The 24,411-nt window shown below is 44.4% G+C and overlaps 2 protein-coding genes across 7 annotated transcripts in view; one reads left to right on the top strand and one right to left on the bottom strand.

Annotated features, from left to right (window-relative positions):
* The window catches only part of OXTR (oxytocin receptor), a 118,704-nt gene extending 107,744 nt beyond the window's left edge, over positions 1-10,960 (top strand). For all 6 annotated transcript variants that reach the window (XM_090022275.1, XM_090022278.1, XM_090022273.1 and 3 more), the window contains one exon: positions 6,465-10,960. In XM_090022275.1, the coding sequence (XP_089878401.1) occupies positions 6,465-6,712 (248 nt within the window). In that variant the 3' untranslated portion in view covers positions 6,713-10,960. The remainder of the gene's footprint in view (positions 1-6,464) is intronic.
* A 3,617-nt stretch (positions 10,961-14,577) lies between these two features.
* Positions 14,578-24,149, bottom strand: CAV3 (caveolin 3). Its single transcript, XM_090021762.1, has 2 exons — positions 23,864-24,149; positions 14,578-17,705 (listed from the first exon to the last, which is right to left on the bottom strand). The coding sequence occupies exons 1-2, from the start codon at positions 23,975-23,977 to the stop codon at positions 17,364-17,366; spliced, it is 456 nt and encodes a 151-aa protein (XP_089877888.1). The 5' UTR covers positions 23,978-24,149; the 3' UTR covers positions 14,578-17,363.
* Positions 24,150-24,411: the final 262 nt, after the last annotated feature.

Raw genomic sequence — 24,411 nt, forward strand, 5'->3', positions numbered from 1 at the left:
ATCTAAAGAAGTCATAAGATTCTGGTATGAGGGGTAGAGTAAGTCTGAATTGCATGCTCTTGGTACATCGGATCTAAAGTTGATACAACTTCAAACATGGTCCAAATCTCTGGCTTGGCTGGTGGGGAGAACTAGTCAACTTTTTCCTTTGAATTTAGATTTTTCTTTTATCAAGCAAGAAGTCTTCAACCTAAAAATGAATAACTGGGTGAAATCTCAAGGGTCTCTCTATACAGTGAGTGTCTCTGGTACCTATCAGAGGTGTTTGTATATTTGGAGGTGGGTGGATTGGTCCTACATGGAGATCAGAGAATTAGCCTTGCCATAGCTAGAGGTGAGATCCAGCTGGAAAATTCAAAGATATAGAGACTTAAGCCCATATATGAAGAGATTTAGGCTTGAGATTTAGGCTCAAGTTATCTTCCATAAGAGCATAAAATACTTCTTGTTTCAGGCTACTTGTCCCCTTATGTGATGATGTGACCCTTGTTTTTCTGTGACACTGGAAGACATGTAGATCTGTAGCAGCTCATTGCTATCTCATGTAACTGTTGATTGCTTAACATCATTTCCATTTGTTGGACCACTTGTTCAGCTGTGAGTGAGAGAGGATGGGGACATCAACTAAACTGCCAGCACCTTCTTGCAATCTGTGCCATTGGCTAGGTCTAGCTCCTTTTAGCGTGCAATAGCCATTGCTTTTGTAGAAATGGGAGATGGAATAGAAAACTCATCCTCTATCTAGCTAGACTAAACATTACAACTTATAATAATACCCAGCTTACACTAATACTTTGTAATTAAAGCCTAATGCTTCTCATCAGTAGATCTCAAAGTACTTTGAAAGGGAGCTAAGTATTAGGGGTCTGCAAAGCGAGCCGTATTTGATTTGGATATGGCTCAGTTCGGGGGACAGTGATTTGATTAGCTGATTTGGATCACTGTCACAACTTGATTCGACCAAATCAGAATCTGAAGATTTGATTCTGATTTAGAGAATCAGCAATTTGGCCACAGACACAGCTTTATATGTTTTTCTACATACCTTGTGAGGCTCATGAATGCTGAGATGCTCCGAATCAAATTGGTGACCGAAGCTTTGCCCAGCCCTACTAAGCATCATTATCCCCATTTTCCAAATGTGGGAAACTTCAATCCAGAAAGCTCAAGTGATTGGGCAAAGGTCATTCAGTAAGTCAGTGGCAGAAGCAGGTGCAAAACCTGCACGTCTTCTGTGCTCCCAATTCAGTGCTCCCTCTGCTGGGTGATCTCACATCCCTGTCTTTCTGTGCATTTTCTATTTCAGCTTGATGCGAGATGACTGCCCTGGGTGTAGTCAATAGGCTGGGTGGACGGGTTTCATACATCACTTCAAACAATGCAAAAAGCTTTTGTGTTTAGCAGCCGTTTTCATGGAACATGATACTTCTCTGTTTTGGTAGCAGATGTTTCCATTTGCTGATGTTAGGAAAAATCAATCTGTGTAACAAGCCGTGTAAATATACGTTGGAGCTACATCAGTGCAGTCAGAATAGATATCCTGCAAATCCGTTTAAGGTGTCCTTCCAATATCTCATATATTTTCATGACTTTCTTTCCCTGGAAACACTGTGGGTAATATGCATTAGATATGGCATATTGATCATCAAATCAACGATTCTTTTAAATGTTTGTAAAGCTCAGTAAGCAGATATGAAGTGGTACTTCCACACAAAGAGCTTCGTATTTGATAGGATATTGTGATATTTTGCTTCTTGGTGTCACTCGCTCATCTCTAACTGATGGTTATTTTCTTATCAGTTCCAATTGGAGCGAAAGGAAAATGAATCAGTGACATGACTCAGTTCCAGTGGGTTAAATTCCTTTTGGGACATTAGAAAGCTCTCAGACTTCAGGCAACTTTTACATGCACAATTAGGGAATCCATTGTTCTCAAGAGGTCATTTAGTGCAGGTACCTACTCCAAGGCAGTTTCCCTAAAATATTTGTTAGATGTTTTCCTAACTGGTTCCTAAAAGCCCATACTGATGGAAATTCCACAAACATCCTAAGCCATCTATTTTAGTGTTTAACTGTCCTTACAATTATCCTTCTCCTAAATACGCCACCCAATAAAAATCATGAATCAATATTAATTTCTATTTCTCGACCACTTTTCATGGCGATGATCTCAAAATCGTTCTCTAGATCCGGCACACTGCTTAAAGATTGGTAGTTAGGCATGTTAGTCTGAGGTTAGGCAGATGCAGCGTAGATAAGCACCCTATTGACTAAATAAGATATATAAAGAGCATAAGCTTTTGTGAACTGGAGCTCACTTTATCAAATGCTGTGAAAGGACAAGCACAGAGCGATGTACAAAGCAGGGGGGAGTGATTTGAAGGCAAAAGGTGGGAAGGGGAGAGAGAGGAAAGGTGGGAATGGACAGGAGGCCAGGTATGGGAGAGGTATACAAGCAAAGAGCCTATACTAGGAACAAAGCGTGTGCGTGTGTGTGTGTGTGTGTGTGTGTGTGTGTGTGCGTGCGTGCATGCGTGCGCTTTCTAGATATCTTATTTAGTTAGTCTATAAGGTACAGATCTATCCTGCCTTTTACATTGCTGAAACCCATATTCCTATAACACCATTGAAATGCAGCCAATTCTGGAGGGAAAAGCATAACGGTAAGGTAAAGAGAAGCTTTGACTGTGGGCAAATAGTAAATTTCCTAGAAAAAGGTTATCTGGGATCTTCAACATTCATACTAAGAAGAGGGGGTAGTTTGTGAGGCCTGCCATGTAGTTTTTAAGATTTGCATTACCTTGGAAGAATGAAGAGTGAATCAGCGATGGCCGGATTTTTAAAACAGATTGAAATATTTCACCTCTTTCTACTTAGTATTCATAAGCAATTTCCTCTGGCTTTCTTTTAGACCAAGCTCTAAACACTAACCTGTTGGATTAGACATCACAAGGGAAATAATTATATAGGACTGGGTTAAAAGTGAACCAAGAAACTTTGATTAATTTTCATTTAAGATGAGCGAGGATAGTAGATTTTTACAGAGGCAAAAAGAAAAGGGGAATTGAGATAAAGTAAACATCTCAATTATAGACAGCTATACAATGAAGCTGCATGCATTATAGCTGACATTTATAGTTTGGGAAATGTATGTTGACCTCCATAGTCATTAGCAAAGCTTTTAAGATAAACCTATCAAGGATAATTGAATTCTGGCTAGGATCAATTTCTGTGTGAGATTCTGTTCCTCCGACTTGGTATGCGTGCCCATAAATCTTACGACCCATTGGAGACAGGTACCACTGATATCGGTGTGCTAAAGGAGCCTCATTGTTTTATGACTGCCAAAGCAATATTTATAGCTTCAGCTCTTAGATACTCATTTTCTGAAGGGCTTTTTTTGCCATCGTTGACAAATGAATGAATATGCAAAGATATGCACAAGCTGACACCATCCTGAGTCCGTGCTAGATAGAATAGGTCTTTTTTTTTTCAAAACAATATGTGTGGTTGAAAAAATGAGGTCTTGATAATGATATAATTCTTGCTGAAGTGTCAATACGGTCAACAGTTTTTTTATTAGTAACATTTAAAACAAACAAAGAAACCGAAAGGAATCCCTCATTCCCTTTGGCTTTCTCCCTGTTTTTCTCAGTGGAAAAAACAAAATAGCATACAAGTAAAGAGTTAGTAAATGAGAGTTTTTCCTTTTTTGGTGTCTCTTTCTCTGAAGACAGGGAAGGGGGGAAACAGTAGGAGAAAGGGAAATGGAACCAACAATTGAAAATGGTTTTCAAGACAAAACGAACGTTTTTATTCCATAACATTTTCCACGATGAAATGGGGGGGGTGTGTGGGGAAGGAAGGAATGGGAAAAGTTGCGAAAGCCTTGGAATGAAACAAACCTTCCTGGTTTTCACATCCTTTTAGGTGCAGACAGAAGTTACACTTTTTACAGGGTCGGGCCCCTGAAAGTGCTCTATAGCCATGCCATGACACACGTGCATGGCTGAAGAGTGCTTTGAATGAGGCCAATCGTGCAAAAACTTAACCCTCCTCTAATGAGGTATCAGATGAAGGTGCTCCACTTTAGAGCACTTTAGGGAGCTTGTATTTCCTAGGGTTCATTTTTTTGTACAATTGGAGCTGGGCTGATACAGCCCAACCCTGCCCCCGGGGCTGTCATCAGGGAGGGAGGGACAAGCCAGCAGCAGTAAGCTCATCCTTTCATGAGCTGCTGGCTTGCCCAGCCTGAGGTGCAGGGGGTAGGTGGTGAATTGGAGCCCCCCGCCTCACTCCCTCCTCTAGCCCCCATGGTTGGGGTACTGGGGAGAGCTGGGCCAGGCCCATGAGGCAAGGGGGCTTTAATCTACCCCCTGCCCCCTCCAGCTCAGGCCAGGCAAGCCAGCAACTCATGAAAGGAGCAGCTCACTGCTGCTGGCTTGCCCCTCCTCCCTCCTCTTCTACCCCCAGTGACAGCCCCAGAGCTGGGGGTGGCAGGGCTGGTGAGAGGGGTGGATCCTTGGTTTGCTAGGCAGGCTTGATACCCTCTCCCCACCCGCATCCAACAGGGGAGTTAGACTGGGGGGGAGGTGGGTCTGTTAGGTTGGGGGGGCACTTTAACTGATGGCATTTTATGTAAAGCGCCATGAGTTAGAGCAGGGGCCTGAATGTCTGTCAGTGCCCTTTGTGAACTCTTTCCCTTGTTCCTCTAACCCTGCTCTCCCCATTTTGACCATCTCTGCTGTTGGTGAAGTTCTCACAGCGCTAGGCCTCATACCTTGCATTTCTATCTAGGCAAAACTAGCCACACACAGTTGCCTCTGGAATATATCAAAGTCAGGATGCAAGTGCTTACGTAGCCATGTGGCTGGATGCCAGGTAGCTGTTACTTGAGGAATTTGATGTGTACTTGCTAGGGGTTGTGAGTAGGTATGCAGTCGGTCTGACTGAAGGTAGAGGCGACTGGAGTAGGTTCAACCTAGTTCATAACTGTGTAAATGGAACGCTGTGTTATTAAAGGGTAAAAGCAACTGCCTCAATATGACTCCTATAAGCTATGACTAAATCTTTTCTTTTTTTAAAATTTCTGTTTCTGGGGGTTGGCTTGGTATTTCCTTTGTAAAATATAGCTTCTTCTTGCCCCCTGCCTAGTTGCTGGAATAAGCACAGAAGACAAGCGGTGAATAAGAAACGTTGTTTACTAGACCGTTCCATTTTCAGCCCCTGGGCCAGTGGATAGATTTAACTCCCATGTACTTTGTCTTATTGGGCTTAATGAACCTTATCTAAGGACTCCCAATCGCTTCAGAAGGCTTTGGACCAGACCCCATGAGCGTGAAATGACTTCAGTCATTGTAGGAGATGTTGCCGTCTGCCCATGTAGGCCTGGATGCCCTTTGCATCCATAATACTGACTTCTGAATGTTTGGAATGTGCTAGGGCTCCTGAAATACCAGTAATGACTTGATTATCTTTATCATTCATACATGAAAACTGTCTCTCACAAATTGCACTTTTGGAGTTGCAGATTTAACTCCCCTTATGTTTTCAATGCACAGACCTCAGCTGCAAGGAGAATAGCCAATTATTCTGTGTGCTTTGGAAACAAAAAATCAATTGGATGCATTTGCTTCTGGTACATTGCCATCTGCTTCCACTTTCTACTCCCTTGAATTAACTGTACATTGAAGAATCATGATCACACAATCAGACTTCATTACACAAACTGAAATAACCATAATTTTCAAAGGTAAAGCTTTGCATGACACTCTTCCTATTTTAATGGAGAATCGCTCTGATCAGGTTACCAGAGTGTGAACATACCTATGTGAAAGCATGGCTAAGTGCAATCTCATTCTCTTCAGACTATAGGTTGAGTAAATAAAATGCCCAGAGATGTCTAAACTGCCTGATGTGGGAATAGGTAGCGTCTTTCTTGTGTTTCCATCTTTCTCCCTATCTTCTTGATATCACAACAGCTAGAGAGCTTATTCCTTCCTCCCCAGCCAGATAACGGCAGATGGTCAGAGTGGATCTGAGTTCTGGTGTTTTGGCTGTCCAATGAAATATATCCAGCGTTGCAAAAAATAATTTGGGGTTGAAGAAAACTTAAAAAGATATATAACTTAAAACACTGACTTTTTTTTATTCCTCATGTTTTTCATCCTTTGTTCACCAAACTCAGCAGCAGAGTATTTTTGCTTAAAAGGGACACTGCTTTTTCTTAGCTGGAATATGGATGGGTTCATTGGCATATAGTCATGATATTAAGTTAGGGGGGCCAGGCCCACAGATTTGTGATTTGGGGTAGTCAAGCTTGGAGGGTGAGTGGACTCCAGGGATCAGGGTCTCCAAAAGCCATCATTACTTCCTGTTGGATATGCCCAGCTTTTCCTGCCTTTGTCTGGAGTTTCCCTGAGTGGCACTTTAATATTTCTTTTGTGTTTTCATCTGTTTTGCAGCTTCCCCATTTATCATTGCCATGCTCCTAGCAAGTTTAAACAGCTGTTGCAATCCCTGGATCTACATGCTTTACACAGGCCATCTCTTCCATGACCTTATGCAACGGTTCCTCTGCTGTTCTACCCGCTACTTAAAATCCCGGCAAGGCTGTGACCTTAGCGTCAGCAAGAAAAGCAACTCCTCCTCGTTTGTCCTGAGTCGTAAGAGCTCCAGTCAGAGGAGCTTCACTCAACCTTCTATGGCATAAAGACTCTTCCAGGACAATTTGGACTTCAATACCACTTTGCTCTGTCTTCAGCATCTATTTGTACAAAGGCTGATTCAGAACGTATGCCGGTTTTTATGTGTGTACATCTATGTATGCGTGTGCGTGCGATTGTATGTGTGTGTTGAATTTTGTATTTAGCTGAGGCAGGAAGAAGAAAAGAACTTCTGTTCTTTTGACTTTCTGTCAAAAGTCTGGTATGGAATAGATTCTTTAATTGGGTTCAGTTCAGTGGACAAGATCCTGAAGCCTTTAGTCGTTGAAATCAGTGGGGTTTTTACATAATGACTAGATGACTAGGTATCAACTGCAACATCTTACTTACCTGAATAGGTTTATTGAAGTTGATGAATCAAAGTTATGACTCCCAAGTTTAAGGCAACATCACTGAGTTGCAACAGAGCTGATCTACAAAAAGTGAGTTTTCTCTGGACTATTCCTACTCAGGTGAGTATTGCTCATTGATTTCAGCGTGAGCATTGGTATGGGCCCACGAACAAGTTATCCTGAAGTAAGTTAGAACGTGGACATCCAGCATATCAGCTACTTTGCAGCAATGAACTACGTGCACAGTCTTATTCTGTGGTTAATGTACATGTAGTTTGCCTCACATTCATTGAGGGGAAAGCTGTTTTGCAGGTACTGTGAGATATCTTGTTAACATGCCTTCTGTGTGTATAAGGCCTTGCAGGATCCTGACGTAGGTCCTTGTATAAAAATAATACCCACTGACATCAAGAGAGTATTGGCTCAGTAAAGATATAGGGGTCTGATTCTGCAGCAACTTATGTACACTCTTAACTTGAAGAATCTCAGTTGGCCCCATTCACTTCAGTGGGACTATGCATGTGGTTCGATTTAAGCATGTGCATAAGTGATTATGGGATCGTATGTTTGTTCAATAATATGTGTACTAATTATGTTCAAAAGCTTTCTCGAAGATGGTGAAATCTGGTGTCCATCCGACTCGATGGCAAAACTCCCATGGATCTTCCTGGGTCCAGGATTTTATTCTTCGGTTATTGTATATATTATTACATCACTATGATTCTTTTTTTCCTGTAAGGCACAAGATTCATGCTTTTGGCATGAATTTTTTAAAGTATTTTCTTGTAAATGAAATTGTATTAATTCAGCTTCAAGAAAAGTGCAAGCGCTGTAAAAAAAATGGAGGAAACTTAGTGGGAACAGAATGCTTCATAGTAATATATCCATTACTGAATGCTTTTGTTTAGACCAGTGCACCAACACTTATAAACTATTCAGCCTTTTATTATACGGGCATAAGGTTAGTATGGACACAATTTTTGGAAACAGCAAATACATATGGCAAGATCCTGCTGCCAGAGACAATGGAAGTTTCCTTTAGGATTCAATGGCTGCAGGATTAGTTAACCTGAAGACTGATCCTGCTAACCTTTGCTCATGTGATCAGTCCTTTCTTATGTGAGTAGTTCCCAAATGAATGAGACTGCTTGCCTAAGCCATGATTACACATGGGCAAAGGTTTATGGGGTTTGAACCTGTATCGTTGGAACGAATATAAATACTTCTTCTAGAAATGTACTGGTTTTGTTTGTTCATTGTTGTTCACAGATCCATTTTCAGCTTTCAGATTTATAGGTTTGGTTGTGGTGTTCATTTAGTTTTCACTAACTTCTAAACACAACTCCACAAGCTGATCAAATATGGAGTACTTATTCCTCCTTTGTTTGCTTTTCTGGTTTAAGGTTTCTTGTACACCAAAGTAGTGAAGTACTGGAGTGAGGCACTTTAAAAAAAAATCCTTGGGTATAATTGGGTAATGTTTAGATTTTTCCCATATCTGCACTGCCCAAGGGAAGGAATGTAATTTTACTTTAAAGGTTTTATCATAATCTTTGACTAAATTCTATTTTAATACATCTAGAAATATAAGGCTTCATTTGTCACCACTGACTACTCATTTTAAGCTGGTTAAATCCATTCGTTTTAATGCACTTACAACAGTGCAATGATGCGATCAGATTAATATAGCAGTGAATCAGTTCTGTCTCTGCATTATAGTTCAGTCCTGAAATTGATGTAGGATAAACTTCAGATTCATTTTTCAGGCAAAACTCAAAGGTTATTTTGGCGGAGAAAAGATCAGCCTTAGATAACAATTTTGTGAGATTGGAAAGGGAGTAATAATTAGTAGGGCCGTGCAAAATTTTGACGGCTGTTTAGTTTCGAAGGTGTTTCAACACGTTTTGAGGTCGAAACACCGAAACGAAACAAGGGCATGGGAAACATTTTGAAAATTTCGAAGAGTTTTGAAGCTGAGCTTGCAGGGAAATACAAAGTAAGGAGAGGGAGGGAGTGGAGGGGGGAAGGACTGCTCTCATAGTGACTGTGTAGCTGGCCAGTGACGGTGATCCTTCCCGGAGGTCCCTTCCAATCCCAGTGCTCTTGGGGAGGGACAGAGAAACAGCATAAAAGCATTGTTTGAAATGAGCTTTGTCAGCTTACTGAGCTGTGTCCTCCAGGAGCACCAGGAAGGATTTTGCTTCCTACTTGCTAGTCTGTTCCTAGCAAGTGGGATCCAATACTTTCGGAAATACCCTAATATCCCTTCTTAATCCATCCCTTTCAATTTATTCCTCCCCCAAAATCTTCTTTTTGTTTTTGTTATTCTCTGTAATTCTTTCTCCACGTAAAAAAAATCTGTGTTTTCCCTGAAAGCCGGCGGGCTTCATGGCCCCACCAGGGCCTACTATGCCTGTAGTTTTCATTACCCTGTGCCTTCACACTCATACGTCATGAGTTTTGCTCTGAACAGTTCGAGGTGCAGTTTCCCAGGAACCCATACACCGATCTCCTTGAAACTTGGCAAGCTTTGTGGCCTCATCAGGGGCTACCATCCCTGCTGTTTTCATCTGAATCAGGCAAGAAATGACAAAGTTATAGGCATTTTTGTGATTCCCCATTATAGCCTATGGGTGAAATGCCAAAACGCATCGAAACAGCGAAACAGTTTTGGTGAAACAAAATGGAACAGTGCTTTGAAACAGCAAACTGAAATGCTGTCCCTTTGAAATGGCAAACCTGAAATTGAAACAAAACATTGCCGTTTTGCACAGCCCTAATAATTAGGCATTACAGACAATGCTTTGAAGCCATTATTTAGTCACAACTAAAGTCCATTGATGCCAGCAGGAGGTTTGCTCTGAGTAACAGCTCAGAGAGAAGGTCAGATGTTGGCTTTCCATTCCCAGTACACCATGAAATATAAACCAGTGCAAGACTCCCAGTAAAAATATGGAATGGGTGGAAGGAACAGTGGAACAAAACCCAGAGTGGACCTGGATTCTCCACTGCTCTGTCCATTGTGGAGTCATTTACTCCCATGCCCAGTGGTAATAACATATCGATCCCAGCAGGATGTGGATGTTTGACCCTCGCCTTTGATGTAATGGACAAGGCAGTGGAAAATTGGGTTTCAGCAGAACAAGTTAGTTCCAGCACAGTGCAGTGCTGATGCAGCCAAACTGTTTCTGGTACTTGCATCTCTCCATACAGAACTGCACTGTGACATGTAGGCATCCCCATTTGGTCCCTTGCCTTTTAAATAAGAAAGGAGATGAACGTTCAGTTTGTAGAGAGCAGCTGCAAATCACAACATGCAGTCTGGGCTGCCCAGTTTGGAGCACTATTTGTTGGGATTTGGGGCTTTGGTTGGGCTCACTGTAAGGATTAGTTTCGGACTTGTCCCAGCATTTGTGCATCATCCCATTTGGGTTTTGGTTTGACCCTTTCTGTAGTTTGAACAAAGAACAAATGCTTTGAATTCTTGCAGTTAACTAGATGCAAATCCCATGCTGACATTTACAGCCTTTCATCTGTTTACCCCTTGGCTGCATCAGTGTCCTGTGTATTATAGGAAGTGACGGGTGATCTTTCCCGAAATGGTTTACAAACGGGAAGTCACAGAAGTGACTCTCTGATTATATTTTAATGCTAGGGAGTAATAGAGCCAAAGCTAGATACAATCCTGCAACCGAGAGAGTCGGCTTACTGCCCCTCATGGGGTCTCTGTATTGAGGGGAGCAGTGCAGAGAAAGAGCAGCCAGCACCAGTCCACTCTGCCTTCTTTTCGGTAGTAAATGATTAATACTAGGGCAGGCATGGGGTATGGCTAGAGCAGGGTGTACAGCATATGGCCTGTGGGCCACATGTGAATGACCCAGGCAATCCCAGTGGCCTGCCGTATTTATTTATTAGACCACTCCATTAAATGAAAAAACAATTTGAAAAGCAAAGCAGTGAGTCTTGTGTCCTTGCTGTATGGTGGTTTATTAGTTTGTGTCTGTGCTTGCACGTATGGTTAAGTTTCCTGGTTGTGAAAGTGCTGAGGGCTTACAAATGAGCAATGCAGACAGCACTAGTGGTGTCCCGCCAGCACACCTTGAAGTGGCCCTTGAAGCCAATGCTCTGACATCTTGCCCTCCTTCCCCCCCATGCACATGCAGTGTGCCAGGCAGCAAGTCTGGAAGGGAGGATAAACCACTGGAAAACCACGGGATGCACCTGGCCTCCTCCATGCTGCAGGTGGAAAGGCTCTGGGGAAGCCACTATTCACTGTCCATGGGATTGCGAAGCCCTTTGGCTGGATTGCCTTAAAATGGATGCTTCCTGACATCCCCTGTGTCTGAAATGGCCGACGTTAGAACCCCTCACATAAAGCAAAGGGAGGAGAAGCAAAAGGTGGTACAAGAGAAAATGCCATCCATTGCCCTTGAAACAGTTGGGAAAGAACAGTAGTCCATGCACAACGTGGTATAGGTCGCACACAGGCCTTTCCAGTTCTTCATAGTTTCTGGGGTCGGAAGGGACCTCAGCAGATCATCTAGTCCAACCCCCTGCCATGGCAGGAAAGAGTACTGGGGTCAAACGACCCTGGCAAGGTGTTCATCTAACCTCCTCTTAAACACCCCCAGGGTAGGAGCCTGTACCACTTCTCTTGGAAGCTGGTTCCAGACCCTAGCCGCCCTGACGGTGAAGTAGCGCCTCCTGATATCTAACCTAAACCTACCCTCTGCCAGCTTGCGACCGTTATTCCTGGTCACTCCTGGTGGTGCTCGGGGAAACAGTGACTTCCCCAATGCCTGCTGATCCCCCCTGACTACTTTATAACAGGCCACAAGATCCCCCCTCAGCCTTCTCTTTTGGAGGCTGAACAGGTTCAGGTCCCGCAGCCTCTCCTCGTAGGGCCTGCCCTGCTGCCCCCTGATCATGCAAGTGGCCTCCTCTGGACCCTCTCGATGCTGTCGATATCCCTCTTGAAGTGCGGCACCCAGAACTGGACGCAATACTCTAGCTGCGGCCTGACCAGTGACGTATAGAGGGGAAGGATCACCTCCTTGGACCTGCTCGAGATGCATCTGTGGATGCATGCCAAGGTGCGGTTGGCCTTCCTGACTGCCTCTCCACACTGCCGGCCCATGTTCATCTTGGAGTCAGTGATGACCCCCAGATCCTTTTCTGCCTCCGTGCTGATAAGAGGGGAGTTCCCTAACCTGTAGGTATGGTGCCGGTTGTTCCTCCTGAGGTGCATCACCTTGCACTTGTCTGTGTTGAAGCCCATCCTATTCTCGTCCGCCCACCCTTGTAACCTGTCTAGGTCTGATTGTAGCCTGTTGCATCCTTCCAATGTACCCACGTCCCCCCACATCTTAGTGTCATCAGCAAATTTGAACAGGTGCTTTTTACCCCCTCATCCAAATCGCTAATGAAGATGTTGAACAGGGCGGGCCCGAGGACCGAGCCCTGGGGGACCCCACTGCCCACGTCCTTCCAGGTTGAGAAGGACCCATCTACTACCATCCTCTGGGTCCGGCCCACCAGCCAGTTGGCGACCCATTTGACTGTATGGGTGTCTACGCCACAGCCCTCCAGTTTCTTAATGAGAACAGGGTGAGAGACAGTGTCAAAGGCCTTCCGGAAGTCCAGGAAGACTATGTCCACTGCTACCCCTGCATCTAATGATCTGGTGATCTGATCGTAAAAGGCCACCAGGTTGGTCTGACAGGACCTGCCACTGATGAACCTGTGTTGGTTGCCCCTAAGCATGCAGTCCCCTGCTGGCCCCTCCTGGATGTGTGCCAGCATAATTTTCTCAAACAGCTTGCCTAGGATCAAGGTAAGACTAACCGGCCTATAGTTTCCCAGGTCCTCCTTCCTGCCTTTTTTGAAGATGGGAACCACGCTGGCCCTCTTCCAGTCCTCCGGTACCTCACCAGAGCACCACAAGTGCTCGTAAAGCCGTGCCAGGGGACTTGCAACGACCTCGGCCAGTTCCTTTAGAAGTCTAGGGTGGAGATCATCCAGACCAGCTGACTTGAATACGTCCAACCCCTCCAGAAGCTCCCTAACTAAATCCTCGCTAACCCGTGGCCCAGGTGTGGCTCCCCCAGGGCCCGAGGGGGGCCCAGCAGGGAGGTGGCTGTTCTGGTCCCTACTTAGGAAGACAGAGGCAAAGAAATCATTAAACATGTTAGCTTTGCCATCTGGTGTGACGACCAAGTTACCCATGGCATCCTGCAAGGGCCCCACATTACCTGGGACCTTTTTACCTCCTATGTATTTTAAAAAGGACTTCTTATTGTCCTTAATCTGGGAAGCTCGTCCCAGTTCCATCTCTGCCTTGGACTTCCTAACTACCTACATCCCTGAGCAACTACAGAATAGTCCTCCCTGGTGATGACCCCTTCTTTCCACTGGGTATAAGCCTCCTTTTTTAGCAAGGAGACATTCCCGGATGCTTTTGGTGAGCTACAGAGGCTTGTGTGCTCTCCTGCTTCCTTTGATCCTCGTTGGGATTGCCTTCCTTTGGGCTTGGAGGATTGTCTCCTTAAGGAGCGACCACTCTCCTTGGACACCTGGATCCCCTCCCCCCTGGGACCTCAGCGCTTCCCCAACTATCCTCCTTAGCTCGTTGAAGTCTGCCCCCCTAAAATCTAGGGCTGCTGCCTTACTGCATGCCTTTGCCACCTTGCGCTGGATGGTGAATTCCAGCAGGCGATGATCACTGTCGCCCAGGTGGTCGAGCACCCGCAGCCCCCCCACCAGGTCGTCACCCGTGGCCAGCACTAGGTCCAACAAGGCATCTCCCCTCGTGGGGCTGTGCACCTCCTGGGTTAGATGGAGGTCCTGTTTTCTGGCCAAGAACCTACGTGAGCAGTCGGACCTGGCTGACTGCTCTTCCCAGCAGATGTCCAGGAAGTTCAGGTCCCCCATGACTACCACATCCTTAGCCTTCACTACCTCTGTGAGCTGACCCAAGACTTCCTGGTCAAGCTCTTCCCCCTGGTTGGGAGGTCTGTAGTAGACCCCCACCATTAAGTCTCTCTCCCCTCCACTGCCTTGTACTCTAACCCAAAGCACTTCAGAGTGCCCCTCCCCTGACTCCTTGCTAACTGACGAGGATGTGTCTTCCTCCTTAATGTAGAGCGCCACGCCCCAACCTTTCTTCCCTGTCCTGTCCCTCCTGTACAGCCTATAGCCCTTGACATTCACCGCCCAATCATGCATTGCGTCCCACCATGTTTCCGTAATCCCCACTATGTCCGGGCTGGTGTCAGCCAGCAGGAGGGTGAGTTCCTCCTGCTTGTTGCCCATACTACGAGTGTTTGTGTAGAGGCATTTGAGGCTTCCTCTGGGTGCATGTACTGACCCCCTAGTCCCAGTGTTACCCTGGCCCCTATCTCTTACCTGTTTATTCGCTTCGCTTCAAGGCAATTACCCAAGAGCATAGCCATGGGATGAGTTGGAGCTTTTCAGATTCAAGCCAATCATCATCAGCACAAAACACACTCAGACAAAAATCCTTGGGTCACTTTTTTGTTATAACTTTTTATTACAATGAGAAAACTTAAAAAAAAGCAAGAGCAATATTCTCAGATAAATTTTCTTTTCCAGTAGATACACTTATTGTTTGGGGTTTTTCCCCCAAGCAATCAATGGATTGCTCCTTTTTCATGGCTAGGAGTGTTTAGTGCTCTCACTATGGAACATACAGCCCAGTCCCCAAAGTCATCGGTAGCACCAGTAGAGATTTAGGCTGTTGGTCATCCCTGGAGTATAATCAGGAGAGAATTTGGCTCCTGGTACTTCAGGGAAGCCTGAAGTGAGCAAGACAGCATGAATCCGGTCACAAGTAGTGGCTGGACAATGAGATCATTCACACCCTGCTTCAGCAAAACACTTGGAGCTAGATCCCACAGGGACTTAATGCTGATGCTGCGGCGTCTGACTTTGAGCTGCCTGCCACGAAGTGTGGCATTCAGAACCAAGTCCAGCGCATGGGAAGAGCTAGGCCATGTTTACATAGCAAATGAATCAGGCCTGGCACCAATACCTTCAAGCACGTGCTGCCACTTGGCGGGGCAGTGCATGGGCAGGCTGGTGTAGATGGGGAAGAGGCAGCTAATTAGGTGCTCATGTGCTCATGCTAATTTGTCAATCCCAAGACACATGGATGCAGATACTTTGCTTCTGGAACAGCATAGCATGCTTGAAGATGTTCCTACCAGGCCATTGAATTTACCAGGTAAATATGGGCTAAGGATGCTGATCTCTAAGCTCCACTTGCTGACCAGGAGCGTTGTAGCCAACAGATGGTTTCTGTGTTTTTTCTAATGACTGTTTGCCATGGAGCAGGGTCCATAGGTACCTACCCAGAATAGTATCTCACCTGGTGGTCAGGACACTTCCCTGGGACGTGGAAGACATGCCTTTGACCCTGACTCCTGCGCTGAGCAAGTGGGTTAATCCAGATGTCCCAATGACCAGGTGAGTCCACTAACCACCAGGTTCCTGTATACAAAGCAGGCATCTTCTTTCAGCTGTGTTGGAAGAAAAAGCTCCTAGTCCTGTCTTTTCTGAGGATCCTATTCCTGTTGGTGTGTGGTTAGGTGAGCTTTGAGGATGCAGACCAAACTGGCACTTCAGGGGTTTAAGTAGAGGAACCGCTGGTTTTTGAATCCTGATTGGGCTTAGGCAGGAGACGGTGCTCAGCTGCTCAGTCTGGAACAGTAAAAGCAGATCTATAGGGGCCTGGAGAAACTGGGAGGTGCCTAGTGAGTTTAGGCCAGTCTAATCAGAGCTGGGTGATGAACGGCTTTTGGATTTGGGCACCTCATTCTGCTTAAGCCCTGCCTTCAACCTCTAGTCTTTTTTTTAATCCATTCAAGTTCTTAATTTTAAACATGTGCTTAAACGCTTTGCCAAATGCTGATGAAATTAAACATTTAAGACACAGAATAATTATTCTGAGGATGTAGTTGGTACCTAATAGCTTGCTTCATTAAAAAAAAAAAAAGGCTGAACAAATTACTTGCACGCACAGGGCATGAAACACTTCTGCATTTGAGGTCACAGATGATTATTTTTTAAATCTCGAGCTCTAATTTTCATGAGCCTGCCTGGAAAGATGTAACAGCACTGGATCTCATTCTCCTCTCACACAGGTGAAAATCAGGACTTACTGCCCTGAAGAGGATGGGGTGGGGGGAAACTGGAATGAAAGGAGAATGAGGGCGAATGCGGCAAGATCTGGTCTCGCTGTGATCCCACTGAGCTCAGTGGCATCCTATCCTAGGAATTTGAGCTAAGTCTCACCCCTTGATATAGGAAAGCTGCAGCCATATAGAACATACACAGAAGGTGACTGGATAATTATCGAAGATAAACACATTTATGATGCATAAAGAATTTCCCAGTTCATCACAAGAGCAAGCAAGCAGTATTCTCTATGATAAGTAAGCCAAAGCTATATATTAAAGCCAAGTTTGTCATTTTTTTTAAGTGAAGTTACTCTTCACTGGCACCGGCTAAAGTAAAACTTCAGACAGCGGGAAGACCTGGACCACCTTTCTGGGTGCAGTTTGGGTCAGGGGCTTGGGGGGGGGGGGGGGGGCAAGTACTTACATTTTTTGTGCTTCCAGTTGCATTTTGGCCACACACAATGAATGGATACTTAGCTGCCTTTTTTGTATGCACTATCAGGTAGTTTGATATTAATTTTGCAATCATCAGACAATAGCACTTGCAACCCTCGAATAACATATAGACTTCAACTGCACACCCGAAAGCATTGCTAAGCATTTAAAAATGAACCACTAATCCAGATGTAAAGACTTTGTTTAGATGGAAGCATACATGGAAGCAAAGTTTGTTCTTCAATCTGTACATATTTACTGCATATTGTCAAGTAGTACAGAAATCTTCTACAACAGACACTGCTTGCGTTAATGATAAATATAACCCAGGGGTGTTTCCTAGTTTTACACTTGATCTAGAAGACAATTAAGCAGACATTTTCTTGCATTGTACCCACATATACTTTGAACAACCTCACACCATTCTTTTTCACTGAATAAATGCATATAATAATCATAGGTTCTGGTCCAAGGCATCATTTCAGAGGAAATCCTGTTCTCATTCACACTAGTGTGAACTTGGAGTAACTGCATTACAAATGCAACCCACTGGAGCTACTCCATCTTGATCCCAGTGTAACTGAGAGCAGAATATGGTGCAATCTTTGGAAAGTTAGCAGTGTGTTGAGCTGTTGAGTAACGATTGTTTCTGTTCCTTTTCTCAAACAAATGATCTAGACTTCCTTGCGGAGAGCAACTCTTATGCCACCACAGATCTTCGCTAGAGCCTCAAACAATGGGTCACAGAAGGTGTGGATGCAGAGGGAGTAAATCCTGCTGATGCACTGGATTTCTATCACGTAACTTTTGATGCAGGGCACCACTGCCCAGATGTGGCAGAAGGAGATTAATGCAAAGAGGAAGCCCCAGATGACTGCGAGAGGGATTCCCAAGATGGCAGAAAGCAGCCGGTAGCACCAGTACTTGCTGACGGTGAAGGTGGTGTAGCTGGTTTTCCAGACTCCATCAAAGCTGTATGTCCCTACTGGCTCAGCTATCACATCTTCAAAATCCACCTGCAATGCAGACAAGATAGGGAAGATCTTAGACAGGTGGCCCTGACGATGGGGCCGGTAATGAATGGTAAGATGGAGAACAGAACAGTAGTCGTTATTGTAAAGAACTGGAAGAAACATGAATTACAGTGAGTGGAATAAGGTATTGCAGACTGTGACCCTTTTGAAATAGCAGGCCAAATCCAAGCTGTGTGTGAAAGGGCAAGGTGTCCGTGCCTTCCAGTACCCTCCCCTCCTCATCCGCTGACTTCTCAGCAGCTGGTTTAGGTGCAGCTGACACAAGATCTACTCCTAAATCATGATTCAATACTGTTGACAGGTTGGGTATGTATTTTTATCATTGGATAGAGTTATCCCTAGTATGAAAAGTTATTCCCTGTATGTGAAACTGGGGAATGATGTCCCTGCTGCTAATACCTTGCCTAAAAGAGATGTGTTTATTAGATTTATTTGGGTCTCAAGAGGCGGACATTATAATCAAAGAAAGTATTGCTGTCTGAAGTATTTTCACTGCTCTTGGGGCATTTCTTTGTTGCATTGAATCTAATATCAATGTACTGACAGGGCCCACCACGCTGGTTTGCTCGGTGTAGTGAAAATCAGGAAGCTGTGGCTATACCATTATCAAAGTATGTTGTAAGATAGGTGTAGTAGAATAGGATATGCTTCTGACTAGAATAAAAGATGGGACGCATATACACTTCCTGGTGAGATTTCCTCTATCTCCTGCTTCTCTTAGGGTAAGAAATGCCAGGAGAGCAGCCATGTTGGTCTGCTACTTCTGATTCTGATGGTGCAAGAGCCAGCCTGATTAAAGGTTGCCTGTAAGCATCTCAGATAAAAGCAGAAGGTCAGAGGAGTGGAGAAGTTCACCAGGGAATGCATTATGGTCTTGTAATCCAGGTCAAGCTCACTTAGGAGCAGTGGTGCTAGGCTCTTGATGAACTTCCTGACAGTGGACGATTTTGATGGAGTGAACCCCCAGTCTACTACATCCACTTTGCACCCCAACTCTTCTTTGCCTAGTGTGGCTAGAGGCCAGAAGAGTGGAGAGTTTGCCCATGCTAGGGCAGAGGGCTTGTTTGCAGTCAATTTATAGATTTTTTTTTTTATGTACCCTGATCAACAAAGGGACTGTAACAGCTTGGGGGAGTTTTATCCATAGTGCTGAAGTGTTCTGTGGGGCAAGATATTGCTAACTGTGCAAACATTAGAAACGGATGGACCAGGAGACAGGTGAAGCTCTCCATTATCACCAGAAGATCCATTTGGGATTTACTAATGGCTAAATTAGAGTTAAACCGATATTCAGCAAAGCTTGCCAGTCAAATGGCAAAGCAAAGCATCCTCTGCTGGGGATGCTTATCCTTTGCACACAGAATCAACCTTTTAAAGATTAAGAATTGTCCTAGATCAGCCTATGTGCCAGAACGACAGAGGGAGAGAGAAATTTCTTGGAACGGTGGGATTTTAATTTTCAGACCCATATCCTCCAAGACCTGACTTGAACCAAGAAGTTGGCAGGTGCTGGTGCCAGCCTGGGCTTGCCAGAACAGGCAACATGCTGGGAAGCTCTGTACTCCTGGAAGATTACAACCCCATTCTTATGTTTTTCAGCATTTAAGGGCACTGGCAATATGTTCTTCTCCAAGGTGGCACCGGCTAATAACACCTAGCAATCACCCTAATATATTTTTATTTATATATAATATATTTTTTTTATATATATGTTTATTTATATATTCCTAGCTGAACCATTTTGTGATTTGCCTCCAACCCAATGGATCGACATAGCCTGATACAGATATCACTACTGTGCTGTGGCAGCTGGACACTTGATGTCTTTTTATTACAGATGATCCCAGAGGTTCCTGAGGTTCAGCCACACACTAATAATTTTCTCTGTTAGTTATTCCACATGGTAAAGAGAACAGGAGCTGAGGTATTAGAAAATTGTGCAGGCTTAGGGTATATCTCTATGTCTAGATCATACCTATAGACATATATTTTGGTTTAGAGATCATTTTGATTGTAAAACTGTTCTGTAGACCCCGTATTTTGCTGGACCTGGTTGGAAGTGCCTAGGGGAAATTTTCCTATAGAGGAAAGCTGAAAATAAAGGCCAGTAATTGGTGGTTGGTCTAATGATGACCTGGAGGCGACCCTGGATAAAGATTTGGCTGAGATCAAGAAGTCTTTGTCTGCATGGGTGGACCGGTACAGAGGGAAACGCATCGCCTGGTGGATGATTTGTATTTCTTGATGAGGTGTATCAAGGGGGATCACCTGATAAATGGGTTGCAGGCTGTCTCTCGCTAGTTAGCTGAGAGAAAAATGGAACAGGAAGAACGGTTGTGCAAGAGGAGGAGAGGAAGCTTTTTAGATACTTCAGAGGATGCTGATCTCAGCCCACAGACTGATTCAAATTGGACAGGAACCTGAGCTCTGATGTGGAAGGGTTTGATTGTTTCGTCTGGGTTTGTATCTGCTGTGCTTTCTGTTTGGCTTTGAAACATTGCTGCATGCTGCAAGTATGGCACGTCTCCCGGAGAGGCGAACTATGAGCCACCCAGGGGTGAAGCTCTGGGAAAGGATATGCTTAAGTTCCTGGGTAGCCAGTACCACCCAACAGGCCATTGAATAGCAAGGTCCCAACTCTTTGCATGGTAAGTGAAGAGCAGAGGCTCTGCACCCAAAGAGCATGTTTAAAAGCCCAGATCCAACAGTAGTGCCTAGACTCTTCTTGGCCTTATGAGCCTGTGGGACCTAACTTTCACAGCCTTTTGAGAGTATGGTATGAGCTGGGAAATAATATCTTCTTAAGTTGTAATTATCACTGCAACTTGGGGTGGCGGGGGATGGATATTCATAGGTGATAAATTGAGGTTCAAATGTATATCACTTCATGGATCAGTCATACCCATAGCTCCTTTACTACAGAGAAACAGTACATTTAATTTGGTTTTATAACAGAGTGGTTTATGCCTGTCTGTAGCTACAATTTAGCAGGATGTTTAAGGGCATGCTTGATTTTAAGGACATGATTAGTTCCACTGAAATCAAGATGTGACATCCTGGATCTGCTGAAGCCAATGACAAATTTCCTGTTGACTTCACTGGAGACAGATGGTACTGCAGGTACTTCAGCATGGCTGTGGCTTCAAGGCCATCTGCCATCTGCCTCCCTTGAGGCACATATGAAGTCTTATTAACTTATTAATATGTAATCCTCTTTTCATACATTGTCTCTCCAGGTCCTGATTCAGTAGGGTGTCCTTAACCCCCTGCTCTGTTGTGGTGCAGGGGTGCTAATGAGCAAGCATGCATGGGACTTTGCTAGAGGCAAATATTTACTGACTGATGACCCAGAGGTGCCATAATAGTTGATGGTATTTCTTGGAAGAGTGCAAACTACAATGGCAGCTGTCTCTCATTATATAGCTATGGTTGATTGGCCTTCACAGGAGTCAAGCAAACTCCTCACTGTTTTCCTTAATCTTCCACAAGTCACACCCAGCAACTCTAACATGTCTCCTTTGGCTTGGAAAAAAGGTATGGTTTACTCCAACCTGGCATTTCCTTTGCATCCCTTGGGATAGCAACTTGGATGTAACCTGGTGGAGTAACTTCATAGGGCTTCTCAGTCCAAAACTGCACCCTCCACCAGGCTTTTCCTCCCTCTTTCCTCCCTCTTGTCAAAGGTCGAATTGCTTGGGGACAGGAAGGAGCAGACAGGAACTGCTGCTTTCCCTCACTCCCCAGATCTGTAGGATTTAAATAATTGTATTATTCTAGTATTAGTGCTAAGCAGCACGGTGTACCGTGTGGTTTCTGGTGCTGAATGTGGAACCTCGGGATAGAAGGGATTACGTTGCATCTGCAGAAATGCAGACCTTTTGGCCTTAATACAAGGATTTTTGTAAGCTCACATCACCCTAAAAGCCTCCTTTTCCTGAATATGTCAAGGGGATTCTTTGACACTTGGCATGGTCTTATTATTTCATCTGAAATAATCCTGCTCCTTTAGTCTCTATTTTTTGTATTTGGCTATGGAGATCTAGCCCTCTGGCCTGTGTTTTTTCCCTTAGACAGTAGTTGGTGACAGTAGCTAATACAAACCCTGAGCAAAGGGCTTCAAGCCAGTACACGGGAGAACACAAGTCTTTGGTTTTCTGTTGCTGAAGCAGTGACACGGTAGAACTTGGCAGAAGGAGTAGTAGTCCGTGCCGCGGGGGAAGAATATGAGCAGGACCAGATCAAATGCATCTAAGGACCTCAGCAGAGAGTGAGAAACCACCGTGAGGAGCAATTGATTTTTCTCTTGTGAATCAGACATGTGTCTTGGCCTTCAAAACTGTACACATCAGGAAGATGGGGCAAAAAAGAAAAAAGCTAGAGACTATTTGAAGTGGGTTTTTTTTCTCAATAAAGTATGTCCAGGTTGGAAGTGACATGCTTGGAGTTTGCACTTCAGAGAGAGAAGAGGTGGGTAGGTGGGAAAACTTGGGTATCTTTATACATGAGCCCCTAGGCCATTTTAGCAGTGGACCATGGAGACGTTTGGTAATTACTTAACGAAGGGATGAGTAGATATGGTATTTAGAGCTCCACTTTGCACTCCAAAGTTTGCAAACCTGAACTACTTTGACCACTTCCTCTAGTGTCTTTCTCAGCCTCTCCTTTTGCATGCCATGCAATACAAGGAACAGTTCTGAGTCATTCAACTCATCTCAACATGACGCTCCAGTTTACAATCACTGTCTTTAGTTACCTGGTTTCCCTCTAGCTGTACATCCCAGATGGTTGGTTGATGGGAATCAGTCATTTTAGCTCCCACATTTCTTTTCTATTACCCTCTGTGCCTTTGGGTTTCTCAGTAGCTCACCAACTTTCTGTAGGTTTGGTTAATTTGTGTCTGCCTGTTTAACCTCATGAGTGATACTCCACTTACTGGATCCAAATAAGTAGAAGCCCCCTCTGAGCCCAACACGGCAGCAGAAGATGCTGGGATTTCTTGGTATCTCATCTCAATTGACCTGATGGAACGGACCTGCTCCTCACTCACTTACATGGCTCCAGGTCACATTTGGCATAATTTAGAGCGGATGGCAGTGTCTGGAGAAACATTTAAAGGCAGTAGAAAATGGTGAAGTTCAGAGAGGAGATACAGAAGGCTCCTTTCAGTGAGGAAACATATTCAGGATCTAGCACCACTGCTCACTTGTGTGGAGCACATTTTGTCCTGCTCATAAAATGGCCAGTAACCATATGCTAGCTTTGGTCTGTGCTGGCTAATTAAGGAGCTCTCACTTCAAGTACTGGCCTTAGTTTCAGCTGCTTTTTAAACCTGGGAAATAAAGCTTGCGTTCCAGCAGATCCAAACAGATATATTTCAAGGCCTTATCTACTGCCTTTAAGGGGAGGCCCAGTCCACACTTACTACTTTCATTTCACTTACGCTTATTTTAATACTAAATAGCTTAATGGAATTCAAGTCACTTTTGTTCCCCTTGGACCAAACTTATCTTCTGTAAACTGAATGAAGAGCATAATCATCCCAGTATAGGTCTGGCCTGCAAACACTCTCTTGAGGATGAATTCATCCCTTCTTTGGGCTCTGACTAGGGCAGTCCTGTTTCACCCTCTCATGTTTTTGTGTGGGAGAAACAGTCCTATTTCAAATGACGCCGAGATGTTATGAATTTGTTTGGCTGTGCAATAGACCTCTGTGCTGCTGAATAGAGACAAGGTGCCTAAGCGTTTGAAGTGATGGATTTTAGCACTTTTTAAAGGTTCATTTTCATTTAGAGTGACCTGAGCTTGATCTATTTTACCATTTGCTTTCTGACTGCAGAGGCTGATGCAAAACTATCGGTAAATTGGTGGGCTGCAGATCATGAAGCTGCATGTTCAAAAAGGCACTGCGTTAATCAGAGTCAGGGGGGAAATCATGCAGCTTTCACAACTGGTGCATGCATTTTCCTGGAAATATAACATTTGCTCGCTACCGCCCTCAGTAATTCTTCCTGTGACACACTGTGTAGTTCCCCTATGCAGGTAGCTATTTAAAGACTTGATAGAATTTGAGGCTGATACAAAAGCAAAAGTCCTGATTGCATTAAAAATACAGAGATGTCAGAAGAGCCCAGAAAATGTACCTTCACAACGTCTTCATTAATGTGCTTTGGGTCTCGGTTCACCAGGTCGATTTCCTTTGTGTGCTGGTCTTTTATTATTATCCTCTCCTCAAGTCCAGATTGCTCTTCTGCCATCGTTGTCCTAGCGTTGGAGTGGCACAAGTGAATAAAACAATCCCCAAACTCTTACCCTGGAAAAATTAGCTTGGGAGAAAGTTTGTGCTTTCAGTATCCCAAGCGTTGTGATCTTCTGCACTAGGCAAACCCCACCCTGGATACCAGGGAACAGCTGCCTTGCAGAGCTCCATTAAGACCCTCTGTGAAATTTGCCCATGGCAAGCCTCCAAGCTAAAATTAATATCATAGCTCACACTGAGCTGAAAGCATTTCTTAAAGGGGTACTGGTCTGATCTGTGGCTTCGCACCCTTGAGGCATCTTTGCAAGGGATTTACTCTCTGTAGGTAGGTTTATACAGAAATAGGAGAATGTGGAGTTAACACAGTGGATGCTTTTGGAGGTTTTAGTGGAGGTGTGCACTAGGGGATATCTAGTTTAGTAATTTGGCGCC

This window comes from Crocodylus siamensis, chromosome 11, assembly GCF_052110815.1.
Source record: "Crocodylus siamensis isolate JL-2025a chromosome 11, ASM5211081v1, whole genome shotgun sequence".
NCBI classification, from domain to species: domain Eukaryota; kingdom Metazoa; phylum Chordata; order Crocodylia; family Crocodylidae; genus Crocodylus; species Crocodylus siamensis.